The sequence below is a fragment of the Anarhichas minor genome, unplaced genomic scaffold (genome assembly GCF_050575085.1).
Source record: "Anarhichas minor isolate MPS153535 unplaced genomic scaffold, ASM5057508v1 ptg000027l, whole genome shotgun sequence".
NCBI lineage: Eukaryota > Metazoa > Chordata > Actinopteri > Perciformes > Anarhichadidae > Anarhichas > Anarhichas minor.
Window position 1 is genome coordinate 16,375,975 of NW_027466473.1, and position 18,679 is coordinate 16,394,653.

At 42.2% G+C, this 18,679-nt stretch overlaps 1 protein-coding gene across 7 annotated transcripts; it reads right to left on the reverse strand.

Annotated features, from left to right (window-relative positions):
* Nucleotides 1-678: 678 nt before the first annotated feature.
* Nucleotides 679-18,460, reverse strand: rbm27 (RNA binding motif protein 27). 7 transcript variants are annotated; one of them, XM_076101568.1, is made up of 21 exons: nucleotides 18,276-18,460; nucleotides 16,861-16,979; nucleotides 15,688-15,815; nucleotides 14,814-14,893; nucleotides 13,777-13,973; nucleotides 12,900-13,295; nucleotides 11,989-12,237; nucleotides 10,754-10,927; nucleotides 10,029-10,175; nucleotides 9,681-9,834; nucleotides 9,031-9,184; nucleotides 8,210-8,443; nucleotides 7,986-8,111; nucleotides 7,238-7,363; nucleotides 6,976-7,050; nucleotides 6,646-6,822; nucleotides 6,357-6,461; nucleotides 4,308-4,535; nucleotides 4,100-4,183; nucleotides 3,829-3,948; nucleotides 679-3,437 (listed from the first exon to the last, which is right to left on the reverse strand). In XM_076101568.1, exons 1-21 carry the CDS (start codon nucleotides 18,332-18,334, stop codon nucleotides 3,342-3,344), a joined length of 3,228 nt encoding a protein of 1,075 aa, XP_075957683.1. In that variant the 5' UTR covers nucleotides 18,335-18,460; the 3' UTR covers nucleotides 679-3,341. The 7 variants fall into 7 exon arrangements, with proteins under 7 accessions (XP_075957683.1, XP_075957688.1, XP_075957687.1 ...); XM_076101573.1 differs by having other exon boundaries at nucleotides 6,363-6,461; nucleotides 6,694-6,822; nucleotides 7,986-8,114; XM_076101572.1 differs by having other exon boundaries at nucleotides 6,694-6,822; nucleotides 7,986-8,114.
* Between the last annotated feature and the right edge of the window lie 219 nt (nucleotides 18,461-18,679).

Sequence of the window (18,679 nt, forward strand, 5' to 3'; positions counted from 1 at the left end):
ATTTTTTTTATTTATATCAAATTGGCTTCCATTGAGCACAATTAGGCTACAAGTTCTGGTTCCCTCAGCAGTTACCAGGCCGCTGTGTTGGATCTGCCCAGAACAGTGCAGCGCTCACGGACTACTTTGAAATTCTTTCCCCTTGGAAGAGCCGGAAGCATCTGCATTAAACTCAACAGACCCAGTTGAGTTCGTAACGTAAGAAACACTATTGCACTATTTACAGATACTTCAATAGGTCATAGTCGCTGTAATTAAACTGAGTGTCAAAGGTCACAGTTTGTACCGTGATGTGGTGGGATTAGTTTGGGGGTGTGGGTGACAAAGTGGAGGTTATTCTTATATATGCCAACATTATTAGTATGATAGACACAATGGAAGGTATTGAAATATATTAACATCCAATTACATGTTCTTTATATTTGTGCCCAACATGCAACTCTACTAATTCTAACACCTGCAGCAATAATTGTGTTTCTGAGTAATATATAGAGCCCTGAGCACTCCGAGGTGCCCTGTAATATGAAATAGTGAATAAGGCAGAAGCCGTTATTTTTTATAAACAAGGACACCTTGTTTCAGAGGCTTCTCCGTAGTTCTCCGTGGTACTTCAGGTCAGCTAATGGATGCATTAACATTTCTATCATAACATGCAAAATGAAGGAGACCACACAAAAGTTTCAGGTAATATTTTCTGGAATGCTTTTGCTTGCCTTTTTTTTTCCCCCTCTCGCCAATATTGACATCTTTTTTTTGGTAAATTTTCTTCTTTTATCTCAAAATGTTTTTTTCTCTTTCCCAGATCCAATTTTAATTGTATTTTCCCCTCTTTTTTTTTTTTTTCTTACTTCTGTTTTGATCGTTTTCCAAGCACCCCATTCCTCCATCTTTATTGGCAAAAGCAAACATGCTAGTAAATTAGAAATCCATTTTTTACAAACAAAATACATGAAGAAAATACATCCACATCCTGCAAATATAAACAGTAACAAATCCAAAACTATTATCCAATAAACATTTACATTTTTTTTTTTTACACCATTGTGATAGTAGCATACAGAAGATAGTACAAAAAAAAGTGGGGGAGAGGCCTTCGCTGTATCCTCACCTACACAAGCAACAACCCTGCCTGTATAGGTCTGTCCTATACAAATGCCAGTGACCTCCTATAAATAAAAACATCACACGGGCAAATCATATTGAAGCATGAGCGCTTTCCGTTGCACACCTGAACCTAATTGAATGGCACAGAAGTCGATGGTTTAAATGTGACAATGAGGTCACTCGCAGGAGGCTTCGGAGTTATTAGTCAACAGTGAGATATGCAATCCAAACAAGAGCGCTACCGACATTGTAGGTGAGAGGAAATCACGTAATGTGTTGCAAACAGATTCCTTGTGGTGCTAGTTAAAGTTAGCGAACAATGCAGAGCATTGCTGTTATAAATTCTGTTACCGACTACTCCCATGCAGGTAGAAAGCTGCGTGTATATTTACATGCAGACTCCCATATACAGCAAGATCTCTACCTGCACATTTGTGTAAAGTAGTCAGACTGCTTCAGTTAACTAATAAGTTGCTATCCTTTGTTTTGGTGCTTCAATCCGACTGCGTTATTGGATATGGTTAGTCACAGTATGATAAGCATACGCCAAACAACACTTCATTAGGCTGCATGTAAACATAGTCTAAAGTAAAAACTTCTGTTCTTGCATTAAGCACATTTTCATATAAACTGTTAATGACTTTCATTCCTCCCACCCTAAGGATTTTTAAAATAGAGTATTTGCAAAGAAGGCAAAAGGCAAAATAAAAACTAGTCATGAAAGGTGCACACGTGCACTTGTAGAGTGGGTTTAGAGCACTGGCTGACAATGTTCAGATGCAGCTAAAGCTGCACCGGTGTAAAAATAATAGTGTGTGTTCTCCACAGCTCAGAAAGCTTATTAAAAAAAAAAAGAAATGTCCTTCTCAGATGACAAATTAAGTGAAATTACAACATGGACTGGTTTAACACGGATGAAAAATCCTTGCAGATAAGCAGAGACGCTAAGCACTCTTGCTTGACCTTTTCTACCCGACTGAACCTCGTCATTTGTTAAAAATGACAGAAAAAGAAACTCAAAGAAAACAGAAACAAAAAACAGTAATTTCTCTTTCAAGCATTTACAAAATTTACAAAAGTAAATCCCATTTCTTGTAAAAATTCAGCCACCCGCTGATTGTGTAAGGCAAAGAAATTATATACATCTATATACATCTATATATATATAGATATATATATTAAAATCAACTGTTCAGTATTACATTCAAACACCTGTCTCGGGATCTCACATTTTTGAAATGGGTGATCTGATCCTTGTCCTGCCCGGCCATTTGGATGACCAGGAGACGGAATACAACAAGTGAAAAATGTTACACACTCTTAGAAAATGTAGAACTCCCGTGAGGGAGTTTATATTTACACAGAGTGGCATTTAGTGAACAACACGCAAGCGGGAAAAATATGGAGATTTACTACAAGACTGTATCGGACGTGCATGGACACGGCAATTTGTAAACATAGTTTAGATTTTTCTATTGCACTGGTATCCTTCTGTACCTGCACTGGCTCTCATATGGTTAGGGCATCGCCACCTTTGGATGCTAAGCAGTTTGTTTGTTTGTTTAGAGTACAACATGCGCAAACTAGTATGCATTCATGCCACCACAGTGAGTCAAACATATTTGGATTGTTTAACATTTTTGGGCTTACCCATACCGAAACAAACAGACCAAAGTGAAATGGAAAACCACACCGCACCGATACAGGTACGGCACGGGGCATCTATGCAGTGGAAAAATAAATAAATATCTCTCTGGTAGCAACAAAGAACGTTCTATTGGTGAAGGAATGGCTGACCCTGAACTGAGGACAAGATTTTTTCCAAAAAACTGGTGAGAAAAGAGCTTAAATACAGTATGTATAAAAATACCTATTCATAGTAGACACAAATGTTGTGCATTACTGATATTAATCATCTGGTATGCACACTGAAACTTACATAGGTTTTTTTCTATCTATAAGAACAACTTAACATTTATCTTTCTCAGCAAAAGTGAGAGGTTTTAAATAATTGTTCAGTTCGAGGGATACAAAACCTCTGCCCTCTAAACTTCTTCTGATGTACAGTAAAGTAAAAGACGTTTTTTTACTTCGATTAGAGTCTAAAATGATTTAGTTTGAAAATACTGGAAAGGAAAAAAAAGAACAAAAAAAAAAAAAAGAGTCTATTGTATTGATTCTATCTGCACGCGAGGAGGAGAAACGCCGCATTCTGCTGGAGACGGATCCCAACGCCCTCATCGTCTCCAAGACCGGCTCTCATACTCGTCATCTTCATCGTCGTCTTCCTCCTCCTCTTCTTCTTCACCGGGCAAATAAGCACTAGCTTCCTTCTGTGGCACAAAAAGTCAAAACTTAACTCGCACACGAGGAAGAACGCGACCTCGAAAAAACAAACCAAAAACATGGAAATACAGTTCGAGGATTTCACCTGACAGTAATGCAGTTTTACTCAAAGGGCTCAGATGCTCTTAGTACCGAGAGGCTGGCCCTGATTCTCCATTGGGAGCAGCAGTGAAAGATTTAGAAGCAACGGAAAGAAATGTTCAAGTAAAATCTGTGAATATAACTAAAACTTTCTAAACTTCTCCCGCTTAGAATCTCAAGATGTGTTGTAAACGGACTTCCTTTCATGGTTTCTGGGTGGCTATAGGCTACCGATGGAAACACATGAAGCCATAGGGGTGTGTGTGTGTGTGTGTGTGTGTGAGAGATGTGTCGTACCGTATTGTCCTCATCTTTAGCTTCTTCTTCCTCCGGCTCTGTTGTAACAGAAGGCGTCTTAGGCTTGTACCAGGAAATCTGCAGCACACGGCCTTTGAACTTAGCTCCCTGGTTAGCTGCCTACAAAACAAAACAGGAGGACAGTTGCAAGTTATACTTTTCGTACCAGTTAAACCGGAAAAAAAAACTTTAATATTATGTATTTATTTAGTATTTTAGGTGATAAGGAAAAGAAGAAAGAACGGGTCTGGTCCACAGTAATGTGACTTACATTCTCGGCTTCGCTTCGCGTCTTAAAGGTCATGACAACACTGTTTGGGTCTTGGTCACGGATATCTTCGATCTCACCAAAATTCTAACATTAAAAAAAGAAAAGTGTATTAATTTCAGTGTAATTCTTCAATAATCAATTTGGTTCTGCGTAAGAGTTCTTAGTGTAACTCCTGAAGCCGTTACTAAATGTGCAACACCGTCCTCACCACAAAGTGTGGCATCAGCTCTTCCTTCTCCTCCTGAGTGACCCCCAGAATAGACAGGGCCCTGGGTCTGTGGTCCACCACCATGCGGTTCACGGTCCCGCTTCGACCCATCATCTCCCGGCTCCGTCCCCTGCCGCGGCCCACGTATACCGACCCGGGCTCCAGCACCAACTTCCCTCGGCCCCGGCCTCGACCCGCTGGGGGTCGGATCAGACCCAACCGAGTCGCCTGGAGGAGGACAGGAGGTTTAATGCTATAAAACACCCGACTGGCTGCCGCTTTTCTTTCAACAGACGAGAGTGAATAGGCGCCACCTGGCCGTGTTAAAATAATCATTAGGAACAGATGTGGAAAACTTGCGTAGATGTGTTGTGCTTTTCAATGTCAAAAACACGCAAACCAGGAAACTACATTGTGTCTAACTTAAAAACAAAATCAAATCTTAATTCATACAATAAACAACTTCTAAAAACATTCTAAAAAAAACATTCAGTATAAGCAAAATATTACGTATTTTAAACATTTTCTTGACTCGACTGTGGCCTCCTCCTCCGTCACTCTCTGCCCTTCACCATTAGTCGTCACTCCTACATTTTTAAAGTGACATCTCCTCGCTTCCTAAGCATTCCACAACCTCACAACCACTCTCTCATCCATTTGTCCCGTGCTCACTTCTCTCCTCTAATTGTCGCCCCACAATTTTCTTACAAGGACCAGCAGCTCAAACTTTAATGAAGCCGGCTCCATCAGAGTAGGACCGGTGTCTGATTTGGCTTCGTTAGCGGCTGTTCCTCTGGGCTTGCTTAAGTGGCTGCAGTTTAATGTGCAGAAGGAGGGTTGGGTTTGGATGGGGGGGGTGGAGGGGTGGCATATGCATTTTTAATAACTAGCTAATTTAAGACCCACAGGGGTAGAGAAAAAAAAAAAAAAATATATATATATATATATATATATATATATATATATGTATGCTGGTGAGGGAGTTGCTCACAAAAGCTATGTTCTTGTTCGGCTGATCTTGTGACACAGCCGACCTCGTCCAGAAGTCTGAGCTGAATAACAGCTGTGGACGCAGCTTCTTTTCTTTTTCTTTCTTCTAATTAATGTTATGATGAGCAGCCTCAACAAAATAAATTCACAGATTAAAGTACGTGTGACGTGTAAGAAACAATTATCAACTCAATTATTGCAGAATAAATAAGAAGATATGTTAATATCAATACGCTTCAAAGTTTGTGTCAAACCGTATTACACTAACAAAACATCTGGGGATTGCATATTGTTGTGCATATTCTGTGGCAGTTTTTTTAAAATTTGTAACTCGCATACCAATCAAATATTGATACCAGTGTACTTTAGATATCCCTGAAAGCATGATTTACAAAATACATTTTTGATTTGCCAAAACTCTTAGTTTTAATGCTACCAAAATTAATGAATTCATATAACCCATGAACTGTATTTATACGTGACCTTTTGACTTTTTTTATAGTTAATAAAAACATTTTAAGACAATCTTATAGACATTGATTGTATACAATACTACCTCAATTCATCTTAAAATGCTAAGCATTACGCACTTAAGCTCATTATAATATCAATACAGTTTATGAGTTATACGATGCATTCAGTCGTATACACAGCACAAAATCTCACACTCGTAGTAACTGCACACAGATCAACTGTGAATCCGGTCATTATAACGACCTGTACAGTTTATGTACTGTAATACATTAAAGCTCCCATTCACTCCCATTGAATCTAAATCTGCGCATGTTACTTTTTCACCTATATCTTACTTAATCAGGCAGTGTTGTGTGATACATGTGACGGCTATCTTATTGGCTGACTTCCTCTAGTTTCTTAGTGTCACATGGCCTCAAATTCTGCACTCAAGAAAAATGCTGCTGATGCAAGCTGCTGTCACTGTCTATCTCTTTGTGTGTGGTCCAAACAGGTCTTTATAGACCTGTTTGTGGCAGTGCTAGCTATCTTCTCAGATCGTTGGCCTGTGGTTATGCACTGTGTGTGTGTGTATGCGTGCATTACCTCCACCTGTAACAGTCCCAGTTTTCTCTTGAGGTCTGTTGTATCCTCTCCAGAGCTCAACTTCTTGTGAAAGTCCAGCTCAGCATCCAGCAATTCCTTCTGGGCCTGGTCACATATCATGTCAAATAAAGTACACGTAATTCAGAAAAAAAATACATAAAAGCAATGAAAGACTGATGAAGAGCTTCATATTAGATCTACAGTGGCAGGACAGAACTTCACTCCTGTCTCTAAATAAAGGAAATGAAGCATTCCCAGCAAGCTCCCGACCAAAAGGGCCCAAACTTACATCAGTCTTTGTCTTGGACTGGCCGTGGTTTGGTTTAGCACTGGCTACCTGGGAGGCGGGGTTCATTTCATTCTGCAGCTGTGCGATCTTCTCGGTCAGCTCCTTTAGCGTCTTCATGATGTTGGCTCGCTCCTCAGGTCTCGTCCCTCGGTTCTTCTCCAGGCGGTTTATCAAGGCCTGGAGACAGAAGGACACGCGGTGAGAGAAGAAGGTGTAAACGACAGTAGACGAGACACAGTGGAGGGAGAATATAGTAAAAGGCACAGGAAAAAAAAAAAGATGAGCAGAACAGCAAGAGTTCCAGGGATAAAAGAATAGGGCCGGTCTTACCTTCTGGCACTCAATCTGTGTCTTCAACATCTCTTGCTTCTTCTTTCTCATGTCCTGCTGGAGTTTTAAAGCCTCCTAAATGGGAAAATGAAATACAGTCACTGAGGTGAAAAACATGACATTTGCTGTTGGTGAAATTTCATTTCTCAATGGTAGCCGGCTTCCCACTAGTGGCCTCAGAGAAAAAAAATAAAAGGTTACTCCCAGCTTTGCTATTCTTGTACCCGTCAAAATACGTATTAAAAAAAATGAAGCTGCATGCCTGTTTCTTCTTGAGGACTTCCTGTGCTTCTAGTGCTTTTCCCGTTTTCCCAAAGCTCTTCGAGGAGGACTTGAGGGGTGTGGAAGTGTAAGGGCCCTTCTGGGTGTTCATCGGGGCAGGCGAGACCTAAGTGTCACAGAGAGTGAGAGAGAGTGAGCAACACATTTAGGTCCCCAGAATGAGCTTGTCTACAGCTGCAATAGACACGAGCGAGAATGCAGTGCCAACAAAATATTATTTATTCTCCTGCATTGCTCCTAATGTTATATCCTGTTAAACTGTCTGGGCTGTTATGAATATTCCATCTTCACTGCTTAGTGTAATAGCACGTTGGACAGACAGCAGGCAGATACGTCTCTCCCTGTTATTTGGAAAGCCTCTAGACAGGACACACCAAGTCATAGTACTGATATTATACCGAGCATACCAATATGCTCAACTAAGAGAGTTGACATTATACCTGTTTCAACATTAGCATTAGGATTGTGAGCATATCAGCAGGCTTTGTTCAACTTAATCAACTTTTCACAGAGAAACTACCAGCCTGACCGTATCTGTATTCTGCTGAAGATATTAACAAGTGTGGTATTCCAAGCTTGTTGAAACAAATCATATATTTGAAATCGCCATTTCATCCAGGTCTAGCATCACCTCTCACACACACACACACACACACACACACACACACACACACACACACACACACACACACACACACACACACACACACACACACACACACACGTACAATGACAGTGTTTGGGTTCAGGCTGTCTGGCTTGGTTGCAGCTGTGATCCCAGGCAGCGCTGGCATGCGATGCTTTGGTACTGTCTTGTTCAACACATAGGCAGCCGGGCTGTGCTGCTTTATCCCCTGCTGATAAAAGAAAAGAGGAGGAAAAAAAAGTTAATCGGATGAAGGGTGGCAGAAGCGTGGTGAGACTTCCGTATGCGTCGGCTCTTGATACTAACCGTATGCATGTTGCCGTGCTGCAGCGCCTGGCTGGGTGCCGATCCGGCCGCCTGGCTGCCTGAACTCTGCTCCTGCTGCTGAAGCCCTGTTGCGTTGGTGCCGGGCTCGCGGTGCCAGTACACGCGGATGAAGCGGTTGTTGAGGACCGCCTCGGTGCTGGATATGGCCCGCCTGGCTTCTTCATTCTTTGTGTACTGGATTAACGCCGCCTCTGGGTCGCCGCCAAACACCACCTGGATTTAGAGCAGAGCGCGCAGATTAGGTATCTGTGTATGACGAAGCTAATTCTTCTGCAGAGCTGAACGTCAATGCAAAGCTGCAGAGTAGCTTTGGGTGGGCCTAGGTCCACCCACTTGATCCAATCAGAAGGCTTCGTTTTTTTGCTGGATCATCCAGTGAATAGCAGTCAATGAAGCAGTTTCAATTATCTGACTACGACCAATAAAAAGTCTCGCTTCTTGTTTACTTGATAGGTCGGACTTTTTGAGAGGAAGTGCATTTTGCAAATGCTAGATTGCGAGTAGCCCCTCCTCTTTCACTCAGTGTACAGCCGATGTATTGCTTTAACAAGGGACTGGTGTCTCCAAGCCGAATAATATTGTTTGTTGGGTAGCTTTTGATGGGTGCACGATTGGATTTTATGCTGATGTTGCGGCGTCGGCCATCTGTGGGTTATGTATGTGCTTTATGTGGCCGCCGTGCCAGGCTATGTCATGCTGTTAGTTGTGATGATGATGTATAAGACTTGTATGATTTAACTGTGGTGCATTCAGGTTAGTATAGTAGTAATGGCCGTTTTTGGTCAACTGGTGCATTTTACCTGGATATTGACGATGGTTCCAAACTTGCTGAAGTGCTCATTGAGCTTGGTGATGTTGTTGAGCTCACGTGGGATCTTGCGCACCTCCAACTTGGTGTTCACATAGTAATACCTCTTGGGGAAAGTGTTCTTATGTTGGTTGTTAAAGCTTGGCCTGAAACGAGAAGAAGACTGTGATGCTGACATCTGAAATATTTTTTTTTAAAGAGAAATTTGTAATAAAAGCAGACAAGCTCATCAACATTTTGAGCGAGATGATAACGATGATGGCAGTAAAATGCAACCCGGATTCAAGGCCTGAGGTTCGAGTTCCTGCCTTCATATTGAAGTTCTTAACCCTATACTAGTTAGTAGTGACACATGTCGACACCCAAGATAGATTACAAGTAGACCCTTTGCAAATGAAGCAACATAGTCATGGTGGTGTGGTTTGTGTGCACCTTCTTCCCACAACTGACACAAAAGATGGGCTCCTGAACTATGAGTCACCTTGGCTTGAAACAAGGCTCCCATTACTTTTACAGGAAAAAGCAGGTGGGTAGTTTCTGTGATGGGATCTTTGCACACCACCCTAATGCAGTACGGTTCACACGCGATCCAAGATTAAGAACGTTCTCCCTTTCAAATTATAACATCTTTAAAATCCGTACTTCTCCATCCAGGGTTTTTTAACGACTGGTCCCTCAGCTGTACTGGGTCCCATGGTTCTCTTCCTGCTGTCCTGCTCTGTGTTGAAACGGCACACGTTATTTCCAGGAGTGCTGGCTGCAGTGGCAGGCTCCGTCTGTATCACTATGTTGGCAGCTAGAAGATAAAACACACAGAAAGAAAACAAAGAGAAACCATAATTAACACGAGAGAGCTTTTGCAATCGTCTACAGAACTTTTGTTTGGACAAGCATTCACACTTTCCCAATCAAATATCAGCCCAACAGTACCCATTACCCAGGATTAGGTTGTGGGAGAGTGAGAGTACTAAGAAGGCCAATACTGGTTACCTCTGGATCCTTGTCCTTCGTTGGAGGTGAGGCCGATTAGGTTGGAGCGCTGGGTCTGCACCCGGGGAATGAACTGACGGTACGAGTTACGACCTGCTGCAGTCAGGCCTGGAGATTCTGGGTTATAGCCCTCTGGATCATAGTTATCTAATGTGTAGAAATGAACACAGACACACAGGTTCAGAGGGAATATCAAACACTTTTAACAGCCATAATAATAATGTGAACTTAAAAAACACAAAACAAACAACCGAGGAAGATTGAAATTACACAATGAAGTCAAGCAGTACTGCGTGATTAAATAAGTGATGCCTGGCATTTAGTGACTTAGCTAGCACAAAACCAATCTCGTAAATAATGTGATGAGTTAAAAAAAACTAAAACATCATAAGATGATAATTCTTATCCTGAGACACTGTTTACTGTAACACTAAAATAAACAAAATGGGACCTTTCATGACAGTAATGAGTTGAATTAAGGTCAAAAACCTGAGTTTGTAACTAAAAAACAACAACTCCATTTTGTGTGTAGTTGGAATTATTCATGAGCTGAGGTATGGGAAAAGAGCACATCGCAATAGGATGTGGCAGAGTTCATGTTAATTGCTCAGAGCTCCTCTGTCTTCGGTTAATTAACAGCGCTACCCTCTGGTCAACCGCCGTCACTGCATCGAGCATCACAAACACAATTTCCTAATCCGAACACAAAAAGCACCCCTGCTTACATTCAGACTGGACATATTGGGGACGAAGAGACACTGATGGGGACGAGGAGGGCGGAGGTGGAGGAGGAAGAGTAGGCGGCAGCCCCACACCAGGTGGTCGGATAGGAGGAGAGGAAGTGATTGCCGTTTGGTGGTTGGGGGTATCGATGACACCGGTTGGTATCATTGGGGGTCCTGAGGGAGATACAAGCCCACGCTTATGTCTCAGGTATGACAGCGAGTCTCTGGTTTGTGCTACTGAAGCGTTTGCTTTAATATGGCCGTAAAGGTGGCAGGAAGTGATGACAACTGTTCAATGCAATGCTTCAACATCAGAATCAGCATCATGAGACAGGATGGCATGTAAGAAGAAAAGCAGTGAAAGTATGTTTCTCCCACCAGGTGAAAACAAAACCCTCTCTCTAGTGTGAAGTCTATGTTAAGTGTGTTTTCACACATATCGTAGTCTCTACAGAAAACCGATACTGATACTGTATAAAGCAAAGCTGGATTTCCAGGATAAACTTACAAGAAAGAAATGAAGAAGGTAGTGAATGTGTACCCGTTTATCTAAATAACTGTTTGTCAGATGCCTCTGGATAAGCTATAGACACAGTTATGGAAACGGTGTCACATAAAATGAAAGGCTACATAAAACACATAAGATATAATCAATTATATTTACTTAAGTGGTGGTAGAAGCCAGACAAACTTTTGAGAAATTGATGAGGGAGCACGTTAGCAGAGATGGAGGAATAATGTGTCTCATGGTGCAAACAAAGGTGGAGAATACAGTGCCTTACAAAAAGTATTCAACCCATGTTCTTCTTATTTTGTTGCATTACAACCTGGAATTAGAGTTGTTTTTTTATTTAGATTTTATGTAATGGACCTACACAAAATAGTCAAAATTGGTGAAGATGAAAAAAAACTGAAAGGAGGTAACACCAGATCTTAATTAGAGGCTTCACAGCAAAGGGGGGTGAATATAAATGCACACACAAACATTTTTTCCCCCTATTTCACTATTTTGTGTTGGCCCATTACATAAAATTCCAATAAAAATCCATTTTGAGTCCAGGTTGTAGTGCAGCAAAATAAAAAAAACACCATGGAGGGTGAATAGTGACAGGCACTGTAACTAGCTGCAGTAGTTTGTTGTTGTACTAGCCACTGGAAATGTTGCTGTTCACATCAAATGGCACCAAATACGTTATTCCTAGAAGTTGCATTCGTGTCGTGGCGGTACTACTTACCACTCATAGGGAAGACCCCTGGTGGTGGAGGCTGGCCATAGGGCGGCATCACGGGCATCCTGAGGGGAGGGGGTGGCTCAGTGATCGGGGGCATGGGCAGGCCAGCAGGGGGCATGGGCAGGCCAGCAGGGGGCATGACGGGCGGAGGAGGGAACGGAATCATGTTCGGCAGATTGACGTCATCGACGATGAGCGGGTCGTTTCCGTGGTCGAACGGACAAAGGTCACCACGTACACAAAATCCCTTTTCTGTGTGAGACAGAGAGACGGATTTACACACACATGTAGGTGTATCACAAGTTCAGCACAGAATAAACAAACATGCTCTCAGCTCCAAGGTAACCTCCTGTAAACCGTCTAAGGGCTTTGGGCCCCTGGAAGTCAAACTAATTCACGAAAATATGACTGAAAAGGAAAATGAGAACAAATAAAAGGGCAATGAGAATTAAAAAAAAAAAAAACAAGATGAAAGCTTGTCCAAGTTCAAAGCAGCTAAGGCACAGAGTGCATGTATTTACCCCACAGTCTCATTAAGGAACGGGGTCCCTGGTGGCAGTGTTTGAGCACTGTGACAGATAGCAGTGTGCTTCAGGGACAGTGGGTAAGTTTAAACCCTTGTGTGTCTCTGGGGGGAGGTGGGTGCGAGCCTGCTTGCTTTCCTTCCTTTCACGGGGGACAAAGAAGTACGGGAGTGCCTAACAGTGGTCATTAGCGATGAGACTAAACAAGGCAATCAATAACCCTCACGGGAAGAAAATGGTGGCAGTTACACAGCAAACTTCACACAATGACCTCGTCATTTTCTTGGGAAATAGTTCTAAACATCCAATAGGCACCGAGATGCCAGCGAAAAAAGAGTTGATAGCAGAAATCAAAGGCTTTGAGGAATTGACGATTCACTCTGTTCCTACCGTCGTAGTCCCTGCAGCGCTGTTTGAGCGAAACGCTCTTGTTGCTGAATGGCTTGATGCCACCATCCTGCCTCTGGGCGCCATAGTAGCCGGACCAGCTGTCTGTGGTGCTGTCGGGCAGGTGAGCCAGTGTTACTACGGGAACACCTCCGGCTACGGAGACGCCAGCGGACGACGAGGAAGAAAACGGGTGCGGAGGTGTGGGCAGCGGCAGGAGAGGCGATGGGTGCTGCTGATGCTGCTGTTGATGCTGCTGTTGATGCTGCTGTTGATGCTGCTGTTGATGCTGCTGCTGTTGCTGCTGATGCTGCTGCTGCTGCTGCTGGGAGCCGGATGTGTTGGAAGAGTTGTAGCAGTCTGTATCCTTCCTTTCCAACTCAAACTTTGACTTGAAGTCTGTTAAAGACGAGCACAAAACACAAATAAGTATAACAGCAGAGTCGTGGACCACAGCAGAAATTCAAACCCTGAACAATTTGAAGCTTAAGCTAATGTAGATTACCGTAACCCTGTGAATGATATGGCCAATTCCAGGCCATGTTGTTGAATCCCCACTGATGTAATTTCAAAGCTGTCCACATTGTTCCTTATCGATAAAACACTGACCAACAATCCAGTAGAATATAATACAAGCAGCTACATCCAGAGCTCTGTTCAGCCTACTCTCAAAAACCTTAAGCTCCTCTGTGCATTTCCCACCGAGGATGTCTCCAGCAGCACTTCTGCATCACTACTGCACAGTTCAACCGTGCCGACAGGAGCTTCAGGAACTTCTCCTGGGTCTGATGCCCTCCCTGTGCTGTTGTCATTGGCTTGTGTGTGTGTGTGTGTGTGTGTGTGTGTGTGTGTGTGTGTGTGGGGGGGGGGGCTTTCTCACCTCTGCCTCCTCTGTCCCTGCTCTTCCCTCGGCTGCCACTCCTGCTCCGGCTGAGGCTCCGGCTGTAGCTCCTCCCACGGGGGCTGCCCCTGCGCCGCTCGTGACGCTCCCGCTCGCGGTTGGACTCGTTTCCGCTCTTCCCGTGCCGATCGAAGTCGCGGCGCTTGCGCTCGTCTCGCCTCCTGTCATCGCGACCTCTGTGTGGTTGAAGTGTTGGAGGGGAATTTATTTTAATAATTATCTGTATGTCTGTTTTGAGTACAACAAGGCTTTGAGTTGAGAAGTTTTTACTCGAAAGGTGGTTTTATTTTCCTTGTTTTGTGAGTCTATTCAATGATATCTTAAAAAGTGAAAGGCCTCCCTTCTTTCTGATCTGCTCATAAGCTCAGTGTTAATTTGCTGTTGCTGCAGCTTGCTGTTAATGAAACCTCAGCACATTTCTCAATGTGTTTTATACTACAACAACTACAGCATTTCTTGGAGCATAACCCCATTCATTCCCTAAAAGGCTGTTGGTGTTCAAAATCTACAGGAAGTGTTGACTTTCATTAACTTTACACAGGAAAAACACAATAGATCAGAATGAATGAACATCATAAAGAGAGAGCAAGTGGTGAGTAATGACATGATTATGTTGTTCCACTGTTTTAATGCTGAAGAATATAAATCACGGAGCAAAGCTCATTAAACACGTCAACTGTTGTTCTGAATGTTAGCACGACAGTCATTGTTTTGTCCTACCCATTACCGACGAGGTGTGCTACAGTCAAGGGACCGGCTACTGGACACCAGGGCCTTCATCAAGCTAAAGGCAGGACTCACGGGGTTTCAAAATAACCATGCAAATATATCAACATATCAACTAGACGATGCCAAACAATGTTTTAGTTATTCTTTTATCAGCAGTAAGAAATGAAGGACCTGTTTATCAGAATGTTTAGCCTAACTGAGACTGGATTTGAGTTCCTAGATGTCTCCTGTCAGAATAGCATCTGCTCCGCTTCGACATTAAGCTGCTCTCAAAGGCACAGCCGTACCTGGCATCGTTGAAGTCGGTGCGGTTTCTCAGAGGACTTCTTCTCCGCCTGTTTTCTCTCTCTTCCTCTGGAGTTTCAGCCTTGAGGGAAAAAAAAAAAACACTTACTTGACTTAAACTCTTCTCTATTTTGTGTTTTTAAAAACAGAAGATTTATACACAGTGTCCTATAATATACAATGAGATATTCATCAGAAGTCCTAAATACAGAATCACCATTTGCTGCGATATGCTCTACCAACTTATCTACAAAAGTAGTTAAAAGACACTTTGATGTGTGGGAAGCTATATTTCACAGGCAAGTTACTCTTTTTCAAAGTCTTATTGCAGCCAATACATGTTACACTCGGGGCCTCTGTCCATGTAGCGGTTATTTGTCACTGGAGAAAACGGAGGCCTGTTTTTGGCCACATTTGTCTATCCTGAGCTTTATATGTCAGACAGACGCTGTCACTACTTTTCTTCCTTCCTGTTAAAGTTTTTTTTGGAGGGTGCCAATACGAGGGTCCTAGGACAGAGGATGTCATATGTGTACAGATTGTAAAGCCCTCTGAGGCAAAATTTGTGATTTTGGGCTCTACAAAATGAATTGAATAGCAAAGACAAATGAGCAGTTCAGCCGGCCGGACACTGAATGTTGCTCATGAGTGTTGACAAACTCATCTATACAGAGTATGAAGCAAGCGATCTCCGACTGGTGCTCGTGGTGAAAAAACAATGTCAAATAAATAGATAGAAGCCCAAATAGGTAATAAAAAGCAAAGGGGTAATGGTCGTCTATCATACAACGGTGGTTGTAGCACTCTGCAGCGCCCTGCGGACGCTTGTATGCCAGAAGAAGATGCTGTATGGACACAGGCCCCGACTCTTCTTACCTCCACGCCATCAGCTTTGGCTGCAGGCGGTTTCACTTCTTCTTTCGGTACTTCCTTGGCGACAGGATTTCCCAGGTAGTTCTTGGTTGTCAGACTTTCAAAAAGCTTATCGACAAATCCTGTTGTCTCTGCAAAAAACAACACGGATCATGCAAATAGATTTAATATTTTCCTGAATTATGTGCATTTGTAACATTAATTATGGTCCTGTTGCATTTCTGTGGGCAAAGGGGCCTGGGATTGTGCATTGTGTGGCTCACTGGAACGAATGGCTGCGACACACTAAATAGAATGGGACCGCAATTAATTTGATCCATTGCCCTTGTGTTTACCTTGCTAAGACATATTGGCCCTCAGACATAGAATGTACTGACATTCCGCCTGAAGCGCACTGAAGGATTCTCTGCTCCTGGCGACACTAAATATATCCAAAGTCTAACAAACCCCAAATCACAACACAGAAACAGCACAGAGATTAACACGGGAAAAGCTGCTCCATGAAAAATGTTACAAAGAACATAAAGATGAAAATGCAATCCACAAAAATAAATAAATAAAAGAGGTAATTTGAACAATGTATTGGAGTGCAATCTTCCAAAGAGTACAGCTGTCTATAGTTAAGTTCTGACAGGCTTGAGACTTAGTAACTTTAGTAAATTTCAAAACTAAAACTAAGATGATGTTGCAGAGCACAGAACCAAACTGTAATTTTAAACCCAGAGTTCTCAACACGAAATAAAGTTATCGCTGAGACATTTATTTATCACCACTTAGCCAAACAAATTCAGTGATTGTACTGTGCAATTAAAAGTAAAGTGATTAGATCATTTCAGCCATTTAAATTAAAAAAAGAGGATATCTTCTTAAGAAAAACAGGTGTAGGCTTCCTGTAATACAAGCTGGAGAGATTAGAGGAGAAAAGTACTTTCAGATGATGCAACACACGCTCTGGTGGACATGTTTCGGATCCACGGGTAGTGGATGGTGATCATTTACAGCTTATTGCCCCTCCAAGTGTTTACCTTAAAGTAACTAAAATGAAATCGGCTTGTTAGCTTAATGGTAGAAATCTCTGCCAGAGGAAAACCTTCTGCACAACTCTCTTGACCAGCCAGAGCTGAGGGGTATTCAGTCACATTGGCAGAGAAGCTACGTGTGACATGGCATTCATACCTTTTTGTAGGAAGACATCAAGCTGATCAGCACACAGTGCTTTCAGATCTTTCTCCGATTTGTCCTTCTTCACGAGAGCCACCACATAGTTGGCCAATGCAGAGGGGTCAGCGTCACATCTGGAGGATGAAATATATACACTCTCAAATTAACAATACAATGGAAAAGGGGAAAAAATAGTGAAGCTTTTGACAAAACTACTGAGACAAGACAGAGAGAAAACTGAATTCAAATTCATAATTAAACTAACTGTAATATGTCAGTGAGGTCTGTCATCCACTGGTTCCCGACCATGCATGCATGCATGTTATAAACAAACTTAAACCCCCACTGACTGTCATCCCCAGGACAATTTCCTACCAGACACCCCTGCACATCCCTTCTATGTTTCTTTATACAATCGACACTTTATCATACTTGTTTATAGTGCTGTTATCTGTTTGTTTGTGCATTGTATTTTTATTCTTTTGTACATTTTAATGTTTCTATTTCTTGCATTGTGTTGATTGTTGTTGATTGTTAAATGGTATGCACCACCCACCATGTCTAATTCCTTGTATGTGCAACATACTTTGGCAATAAAGTCAGTACCACGTGAACCCCTAACCACATCTGCAGGGTACAACATTGCTACACAAACATCCAAAAATGGCCAGAAAATGACCCACTATACATTCGATTTCACAAAATCTTTACATGTTTAAGTCCTGTTGGGGCTTTTTACAAAAACATCACAAGCATACAAAGCCACAGAAAAATACTCTTGACAACTCCAAGCTAATATATAACTAACTTACATAACTAAATGACTAACTACAGTATAAAACTACCTTCACTTCCATTTCCAACGTTTTAAGCGCGTGTCCTCTTCATTACGATGTAATTTATTGATTTACATGTGAAAGAGACGCACTAAGAGTGTGTGTAGCTATGGTAAATCAAACAGCTCTTATTTATAAAACCTCATATATAACAACAACAAGAACTCCATAACGTAACGCTAGATATAAGTCAAAAAACGAGTCAGCAATTGTTTTAATCTCAAGTAACGTCAACAGCGTGCAAGTTATCTATTGCAGCTTTTGATAGCTTGCTTACCGAGCTGTGATAAAGTCACATTATCGTGGGCCAACTGGCGCTACGTGCCTAACTTACCCTAAAATAACTGTGCGACAAAACGCTTTACATCGTGCACCAATGTTAACGTCTTAGACGTGAGCTAACGAGTAGTCCTACAGTCTCTCTTTTTTCTATGGAAAGCCAGCTAGCGGGCAATGGTGGTTTGCTAACTCGTGCAAGAATTCGCCATCTGATTCTAGCAAGTCCCCCATTGATGCCTGGCTAACCCACTTGGCTAGCTAGCTATCGTAGCTACGTACCATGCAAGCTAAATGCCATTTCGATTCAACACTCACATTGGTTCCAGGAGCTTTGCCAGCCACGATTTCAGGGCTTCCACATTCTCTATGATCATTGTGAGAAAAGACTATAATACTGTCTATAAAATGAAAGTGCGTTGCGATAATCCTGCTTTCATCGTCTATAAAATGTATAAGCTTTAAGGCCTTCTGTCTCTCTCTTCACTGGCAGGTCGGACAAAAGTGCTTTACGGCATGGCAACACAAGTTGAGGTGTCGTAAACGCAGTGCCAGACGACGGACGTTGAAATCATGTCGTGTGATTATTCAACGGCGTTCATAAAATTCAGCAGTTGTGTATTAAAATATGTAACACTAAGCAAAAAACAACAACACGTAAATAAAAGTCCTAGTTTACAAGACATGGAACAATAACACTCATGAAAAGTTATTCGGACTGC

Coding starts and splice junctions, on each gene's coding strand:
- rbm27 (XM_076101567.1), bottom strand. CDS start 18,334: ATGATCATAGAGAATGTGGAAGCCCTGAAATCGTGGCTGGCAAAGCTC. Junction 14,894..15,687: donor CCAAAGCTGATGGCGTGGAG/GTAAGAAGAGTC, acceptor TTTTCCCTCAAG/GCTGAAACTCCAGAGGAAGA. Junction 7,364..7,985: donor TGAACCCAAACACTGTCATT/GTACGTGTGTGT, acceptor TGTGACACTTAG/GTCTCGCCTGCCCCGATGAA.